Consider the following 8,764-nt stretch of genomic DNA (forward strand, 5'->3'; position numbering starts at 1 on the left):
GTCCAATAGTCCAGAGGAAGGTGGCTGTTGAGAATGAATATGGAAGAAGAGCATTTATAGAAATTTTGAAGTTCAAAAACTTGAGGACCAGATTACCTGTAGAACTTGAGAAAAGGACATATCAACCACACTCAAAACAGGTGAAATATTATTTGTCTGATGATGTTGACTTGAGACATTGCTCTTATTGCCAACAAATCATTTACCTTCAATTGGAAATTCATATTCACGTGCTCTATAATTTTGTTTGGTTGTAAGTTAAAAAGAAGAAATTAAAAGAAAAACTCACATCGTTTGGTTGCGTTTAATTATTTTTTTTAGGTTCATTTTTAAAGTTTGAAATAAATTTTTTTTAAAAAAATATAAGAATAGTTTACTGTTGTTTATTTTTTTAAAATTAAAAAAGAATAAATTTTTTTATATAAAATACAATAATTTTTTTTAAGAATTGCAATAAAAAATTAATTCTCTTAAAAAGGGTTTAAAAAATTAATGTGTATTTTTTTATTTTCTCTTATCTTAATAATTTTTTAAAGTAATTTTTTAAAAAATAGAAAATATATTGAAAGGGTTACTTAGCTTTTTATTTTAAATGCTTTAAAACAAAATTTTAAAATAAAAGTTAATATTAAGCTAATAATATTATTTCTTAAATTATCAACATTTAAAATTACAGAAATCTATTCAGAAAATCATCAATAATGAAAATCACAATTCACAAGTATTAAATGTGTTTAATATTTATAAAATAAAAATAAATAAATAAATAAACCATCCAAACAGCATCTTAGTGCGGCGCTCCAATAATTATGAAGAGCTGTCATGAATGGCATGCTTTGCTTTTACTTGAGCCGTGGCCATGACGACCTTGGAATCCTACGCGTGTTGACCCGTTTACTTCGGATTGCTGAAGTCTTCACACCACACAATTTCCATCCTCCCTTCTCTACTCTCTGCTCTTTGTTTGCCTTTGCTGAACACCATGGCAGTTGTTGGAGAGGCTCTTCTTTCCGCTGCCTTTGGCTCGTTGTTTGACAAGTTGCGTTGCTCTGATCTGATTAAGCTCGCACGGCAGGAGCATGTCCACACCGACCTCAAGAAATGGGAGAAGCAGTTGCAGAGCATCCGGCAAGAGATCAACGACGCGGAGAAGAAGCAGATCACACAGGAGGCTGTCAAATCATGGCTGTTTGATATGACGGTTTTGGGATATGACACGGAGGATATCTTGGACGAGTTTGCTTACGAATTGACGAGGAGAAAGCTGATGGGAGCGGAAGCTGAAGAAGCCAGCACAACCAAAGTACGCAAGTTCATTCCTAGTTGCTGTACTAGTTTCAATCCAACTCATGTGGTGCGTAATGTCGAGACGGGATCCAAGATTAGAGATATCACCAGCACATTACAAGATATTTCGGCCAGAAAAGCTGGACTTGGCCTAGAGAAGGTGACAGCAGCAGCAGCTACTTCCGCTTGGCAAAGGTCGCCACCCACTACACCTATAGCGTACGAACCTGGGGTTTATGGCACGGAAGAGGATAAAAAAGTGATCCTCGATTTGCTGGGCAAGGTTGAGCCCTATGAAAACGATGTCGGCTTCATTTCCATTATTGGAATGGGTGGGGTGGGAAAGAACGCTCGCGCAGTTTGCTTTGGTGAAATATGCTTTTGTTTGGAAGATAACTTGGAAAGTAATCGACAATCCACAATTTCTAAAGAGACTCGTCATTCATCGTTCATTCTTGGAAAATTCGATGTGTTCAAGAAATTTGAAGCCTTTCAAGAGTTTGAACATTTACGGACATTTGTGGCTCTACCAATTCATGGTACGTTTACAGAATCTTTTGTAACTAGTTTGGTGTGAGATCATTTGGTGCCAAAATCTCGACAGTTAAGAGTCCTCTCTTTGAGTGAATGTATGATATTTGAGCTACCAGATTCTATTGGTGGATTAAAACATCTGCGTTATTTGAATTTGTCTTTCACCCAAATCAAATTATTGCCAGATTCAGTGACCAACCTCTATTATTTACAAACATTGATACTATCCAATTGTGAGCATCTTACCAAATTTAATTAGCCTTAGACATCTCAATGTTGTTAGTTGTTCATTGCAAGAGATGCCACAGCAAATAGGCAAATTAAAGAAATTGCAAACATTGTCTGATTTTATTGTGTCCAAAAGAGAATTTTTGGGAATAAAGGAGTTGAAGGATTTGTCACATCTGCGGGGGGAGATATGTATTTCAAAATTGGAAAATGTTGTGGATGTTCAAGATGCTAGAGATGCCAATCTAAAAGCTAAGCTCAATGTTGAAAGGTTGAGTATGATTTGGAGTAAAGAATTGGATGGTTCACATGATGAAGACGCTGAAATGGAAGTCCTTCTCTCTCTACAACCTCATACTAGTTTGAAGAAACTCAATATTGAAGGTTACGGTGGTCGGCAATTCCCCAACTGGATATGTGATCCCTCTTACATTAAATTGGTGGAGTTAAGTCTTATTGGTTGTATAAGATGCATATCAGTACCTTCGGTTGGGCAACTACCCTTCCTCAAGAAGTTAGTCATCAAAAGAATGGATGGAGTGAAAAGTGTGGGGCTGGAGTTTGAGGGCCAAGTTTCTCTTCATGCTAAGCCTTTCCAATGCTTAGAGTCTTTGTGGTTTGAGGACATGAAGGAATGGGAAGACTGGTGTTGGTCAACAAAGTCATTTTCTCGCCTCCGTCTGTTGGAGATAAAAAATTGTCCAAGATTGATTAAGAAATCACCCACACACCCAACTTCTCTAGTAAAGCTCAGTATTGAGAATTGTCCAGAAATGATGGTTCCACTTCCAACATACTTGCCTTCTCTTGAAGAGCTCAATATCTATTATTGCCCAGAAATGACGCCACAATTTACAACCATGAATTTCTCATTATGCTACTGAGGGGAGCTTAATATCAGGGCTTTCCAGACTTCAGCCGGAGTTTATGCCGTCCCTGCTGAGGCTTGAACTTCCAGAAATTGACAATTCTGGTCAGTTGCAATGTTTGTGGAAGGATGGTTTGGGAATAGGAAACCTCTCTGGTCTTCGAATATTGGGTTGTAAACGACTTGTATCCTTTGGAGAGGAGGAAGAGCAAGTTATAATACATCTCTTGCAGAGTTGATCATCGAGCAAGTTATAATGCTTAGAGGTCTTGCTATTTCTAATTGTGAAAGTCTAAGTAGTCTACTTGATAGGATGATGATGAGAAACAGCAGCAACAACGTGTGTCACCTTGAATACTTGGAGATAGAGGAGTGTCCATCTCTTATTTGCTTTCCACAAGGGCGGTTACCCACCACCCTTAGGCGACTATTCATATCCATTGTGAAAATCTAGTGTCTCTTCCAGAAGACATCGATGTGTGTTCCCTTGAATAGTTAATTATAAAGAGTTGTCCATCTCTCATTGGTTTTCCAAAAGGATAGTGGGCTGTAAAAAGCTAGTCTCTGAAAGTTTGTATCAGGAAGATGAAAATCTAGTTTCTGTATATTAAGAGGAAGAAATTACATGTCATGGAGAGGTTCTCTACTCTGCTATTTATATTTTCTACTGTAACAAACTACGTTACCAAACTCCTACTTGCACAGTTCAAACTACATTACCAGATTCCCAACTACTTGCACAGTTCTTGAGTGATCTTGGTTTTGTTGAGTTCTGTTGCTGGTGCAGTTGTGGTCTATCAGTCTCTACCAGAAGGAATAGTGCATCACCATTCCAACAACACAACCAATTGCGGTCTTCAAATCTTGGATATCTTTCAAGGTTCATCTCTCGCATCCTTTTCTACTGGCAAGTTTCCCTCTACCCGTAAATCTATTACGATGGATAATTGTGCACAGTTGCAGCCAATTTCAGAGGAGATGTTTCACTGTAATAATAATGCACTTGAAGAGTTGTTCATCTCGAGAGTCCCTAATCTTAAAATCATACCAGATTGCTTCTACAACCTCAAAGATGTTCGGATTGAAAAATGTGAGAATCTGGACTTGCAGCCTCATCTATTGCGAAACCTCACTTCTCTTGCATCACTTCAGATCACTAATTGTCAGAATATCAAAGTGCCCTTATCAGAATGGGGCCTTGCCAGGTTGACCTCTCTTAGAACTCTTACTATTGGTGGCATATTTCAGGAAGCCACCTCCTTTTCTAATCATCACCACCACCACTTGTTTCTTCTTCCTACTACTCTAGTTGAGCTTTGCATTTCAAGTTTCCAGAATCTGGAATCCTTGGCCTTCCTGTCTCTCCAAACGCTCACCTCTCTTAGAAAGCTATATGTCTTCCAATGTCCTAAGCTCCAGTCGTTTATACCAAGGGATGGGCTGGCTGACATGCTTTCAGAACTGTATATAAGAGACTGCCCACTCCTAATTCAAAGGTTCTCCAAAGAGAAAGGGGAACATTGGCTCAAGTTTGCCCACATCCCCTGTGTGAAAATTGATGGCAAATTGATCCTTGAGCAATAAGAAGTTGGGATTGCAGCAAAATGAACGCAGAGACCACCACTATATATAAATGCTTGGTATTTTTCTTCAATCTGCCACAATTACTTGTTTCATTTGTTTAATTGAATTGTCTCACATGTCTTCCACAGTTGAAACTCATCCAATGGAAAACATTCTCCTTCAACAATGACTGGTTGCTATCCATGCCTGTCATTAGATTGCATATCTACACAACACACATAGGCTATTAATTCCCTTTCTATTAGAATCAAGTACGCCCATTCATTATAAGTAACTTTTATGTTCTTAAGAATTAGTTTCAAAATGTTCATTTTAAAGGAATTCCATTTCGTGCATGTAGGGTGTGAAGGAGAAGATAATGCAAATTGTGCATCTCAATTGCATTGTCCTCAATAAGCTTTCTTTTTCCATATATCTCTGTATAAAATTCTGCCTTTTTTTTTCCTTACGTATTCATAGATGTGCATTTATCAACATAGGCCGTGTTCTTAATGCTTTTAAACCTATGACTTCACATTTTTCCATCACAGGATTCTACCATGTCTTTATAATTTTCCATTTATCAACATGATCTTTGTTCAACTTACAGGTTGTTCAAGTGAGTGATAAAGAATACAAATGGTTAGATATCACTTTTTTCTTTGTTCTCTTGATTGCACTGCATCTTTATTTGGAATTGGATATTTCTCTTTGTAACTTGTTTTTCTTGGGGTTTTTAATTACATTCCTTCTTACAATAAGTCAGGATTAGCCTTTTCTCTAATTGTTCTTCTTCTTGGTCTTTTCCTCAGTTAATGTAAGCATCAAATTTCTACCTCTTTGTTATATCTGTAGATAATTTTCTGGTTTGAATTATACAGCACACTTAAATAATTCAAAGTTGCAGGAGTCTTGCTGGCTCACAAATTACCATCTCATGTGATTCTGAAGAAACGAAATCTGCATCTTGAGATACAATGAGCTATGATCATTCTTACCTTTTTAAAGCTTCTTCATTTGTATAATGTGTTCTGATGGCATTTACTTTTTCTCATTACACATGCATGAGGAAGATTTTATGACTTCCATTATAAGTTTTCAATAGCTATATTTGCATTTCATTTGATTTCAAGTAGATGCAGGGGCAAAAATTCTTTTGTATGTTTCTTGACGTTTGGCACTTAAAAACTCTACACTGGTGTTTGGTGTTGAAAAAGGGGTACTTCATGCAGAATAATGAAAGTATAAATAGTTCTTTACTATCAAAAAAGGCTTCATGGTTGTTAAGATCCATCTAATTCTTTGTCCTTTCATTGACATGTTCTTCAACTTGTGGAAGACTTGGAAGGGAGAGCTTGAATCAAATTAAGCCAACACCTTGCAAAAGATGAATTCTGGCTAAGAAACCTCACCACTCACAAGTTCTTTGTTATCCAAGAATTCTACAGCAGGTAATTCTAGATTATGGTCTCATCTTTGTATTTCTTGATGCTGATGCAGTCACTGATTTCACTCTCGTGTTTTCATCTGATGGTGACAAAGTCTTCCTCTTCTACACAGCCATTATGTTATAATAATCAGAGCTCTGTCTTGCTCAAGTTCAACCAGGGCTTTCTGACTGGTCAGCATGCTTCTGATGATCCTTCTGCTTATCCAAAAGTTGCAGCTTGGAAATGTGAAGGCAAAGGTTGTGATTGCTGAGAGTGTGACAAGGACACTGACCATGTGATTGGCCTTAACCTTGCCAGCAGCTGTCTCTATGGTTCTATCAACTGCAGCAGCACCCTCTTCCATCTTGTGCATCTTCAAGGGCTTGATCTCTCTTATAATGATTTCAGTTACTCTAAGATCCCATCTGGAGTTGTCCAGCTTTTGAGTCTAAGAAGTCTAAACCACTAATCTTCCAGATTCTCCAGCCAAATACCATTGGAGCTCTTAGTGCTGTCCAAACTGGTTGTCCTTGATCTCTCACAAAATCCATTGAAGCACCAGTAACCTGACCTGGCTTCACATGCAGGGGTGAGAAGCATTTCCTTCTTGTAATACAAAATGCTTTTAGTAAGCTGGTAGTATCATTCCTGGTGAATGGGTGATTTCCCCTGTCAATTTGGTACACTTTCAGACTTGATCTCTTGCATATCATTGGAGAACCTTTATCTTTTTTCTTTTTCCTCAATATTTTGTTTTTAGAAAGATTTTAACAAAAAGTATTGTGCAATTTCATTTGAAAAAAATTTCAAATCCTTTTCTATGTGAAATTATGGATCTTTAGTGTTCTGCAGACCCCAAATGTTAGGAATCTGGTGGTTTATGTTGGAATGCATAAGTTTCTCTTTAAATCCTTGAACCCAGTGTACCAATATCCCAAACATTTCTTTTTGTTTACAGACATATGCTGGAAATATGATAGGGTGATGAAGGCCAAGGAACCACTTTGGTGTTGGTTTGGAGATCAATCACTGAAAGGTTCAGATGATTTCTTTTTCTAGTTTCTTCCGATTTAGGGTAGATTAAGAGGTATCCTTATGGTAGCAAATTCTTCTGACCTAAAGCTTAAGTGATCCTTTGGTGAAACAAAACATAATCCAGGAACATTCCCTCCTTCAGTCACTGTTGCTAGCTTTCAGAAGCTGATAGCATTTACGGTAATAAATAAATGGGACCCTGCTTTCCATAGCGATCATGTTAGACTAAGATTTTTTCATCGACCTCTACAGGTGGCTTATGCTGAGAAGTAAAAGTCATTACTCAGGGCAGGTTGCTTTTTGGGGTTTCTGTGAATGATGGATAGACACGAGCTTGCGCATTTTTTACTGAAGATGATGAATCGAGACTGAAATCTACTTCCATTTTTGACAGCCTGAGAAGGTAACATTTTTCAAGCAATGGCATGAAAAATCTGTGGTGTTGGTCTATCTTTCCTAAACTAAGTATTTTGTGATGAAAGTAGATTACTACAACTTGTTCTTTGCTTCTGCCAACAAAACTGATGTGCTGATCGGAGTTTTATTCCCTCATTTATATTTGTTTGAGTGTATTTGTGATTCATTCTTGAATGATTTTCTTCCCCTTTTACCTGAGTTTACCAATATGTTAGACCCTCCCAGGGAACATGTTCATACCCTGGATTGTGGGAGATAAAAAAAATATGTCATCTTGGCATACCAGTGTAAAATTATTTTAAATGAAAGCATGTCAGATCTTATATCTCTAAAATGATCTTCTATTTGCAACTAAAGTAGCCTCATTTTGACCATTGTGAGTAAAATGGGCTTGTTTCAGTTTTTAGAACAAAGCTGAAGATTCCATGGGGTCCTCAATCAAACCCTAAGTTATCTTAAAGATGAGGTTTATAGTGGGTGAGAGGAGGGGTAATGATTCAGAATGTTCTGCCTGTTTGGAGCCATTTATGTTTCCCTCTGTTTTTTACACTTTTTTGAAGCTGAAACCGGCAGTGTAAAGAAATTTATCTGATTAGAATGTCGCCTTCCTCCTCTTTTTTTTAATCTAATCATTTGTCTCTTGCCATATATATTTATATTCAGTTCACAGTTGAAGTAACGTAAATCACTGAGTGCTGGCTTGCTTCATACAGACACATGAAAGTCACTGAAGCTAAATGAAGGTCGTGTTTTGATGTTTTCATGTAAACTTGGAAGGATCACGATGTAATACCTCAAAATGTGAAGAAGTAAGTAATATCTGTCCTCTGCATGTACATTTTAGTGTTAATCATTTCTCATTAGTCTCTAGGATTCTTACTTGATAGTTAAAGAAGTTCACATTTCAGTTCTGTCTTGTAGATCATGCTTTTGGAAGCTAGTCACAACCCCAAAGCTGGAGTGCTTTTCTATATATGTCCCCTGTGAAATCCCAATTCCCAAACAGGTCATTGCATATTGTATGCCTATCCTAGAGTTCTATCAGATGGGTGGAAAGCCAATCATGAAGAAGTATAAAAACAGGGCTTTCATATGTATATGGGTTACAACCTGCTGTTCTATCAGACAAGTGATCCAATAGTCCAGAGGAAGGTGGTTGCTGAGAATGAATATGGAAGAGAATTTATAGAAAATTTGGAGTTCAAAAACGTGAGGACCAGATTACTTGTAGAACTTGAGAAAAAGGCATATCAAACCACACTCAAAACAGGTGAAATATTATTTGTCTGATGATGTTGACTTGAGACATTGCTGGAGTATTGAGGGTCATCCACTGAATTCTTAATGTAAAACACAAGCAAGTTTTGCCTATATCATTCATGGTTTCTGGATTTGTTGTTCA

General features: G+C 37.3%; 1 protein-coding gene across 8 annotated transcripts; it reads left to right on the plus strand.

Moving 5' to 3' along the window:
* The first annotated feature begins 866 nt into the window (after nt 1–866).
* LOC132254876 (putative disease resistance RPP13-like protein 1) lies at nt 867–8,764 on the plus strand. Of its 8 annotated transcripts, none has more exons than XR_009467384.1 (6): nt 4,564–5,931; nt 6,041–6,499; nt 6,869–6,946; nt 7,198–7,348; nt 8,076–8,171; nt 8,284–8,764. XR_009467384.1 is itself a non-coding variant. In XM_059741766.1 (3 exons), exon 1 carries the CDS (start codon nt 983–985, stop codon nt 1,862–1,864), a length of 882 nt encoding a protein of 293 aa, XP_059597749.1. In that variant the 5' UTR covers nt 867–982; the 3' UTR covers nt 1,865–4,557; nt 5,820–5,931; nt 6,041–6,738. The 8 variants fall into 8 exon arrangements, 2 of the variants coding, with proteins under 2 accessions (XP_059597749.1, XP_059597748.1); XR_009467387.1 differs by having other exon boundaries at nt 4,564–4,752; nt 4,842–5,931; nt 6,869–7,348; nt 8,026–8,171; XR_009467386.1 differs by having other exon boundaries at nt 6,023–6,499; nt 6,869–7,348; nt 8,026–8,171.

Source organism: Vitis vinifera, chromosome 13 (genome assembly GCF_030704535.1).
Source record: "Vitis vinifera cultivar Pinot Noir 40024 chromosome 13, ASM3070453v1".
Classification (NCBI taxonomy): domain Eukaryota; kingdom Viridiplantae; phylum Streptophyta; class Magnoliopsida; order Vitales; family Vitaceae; genus Vitis; species Vitis vinifera.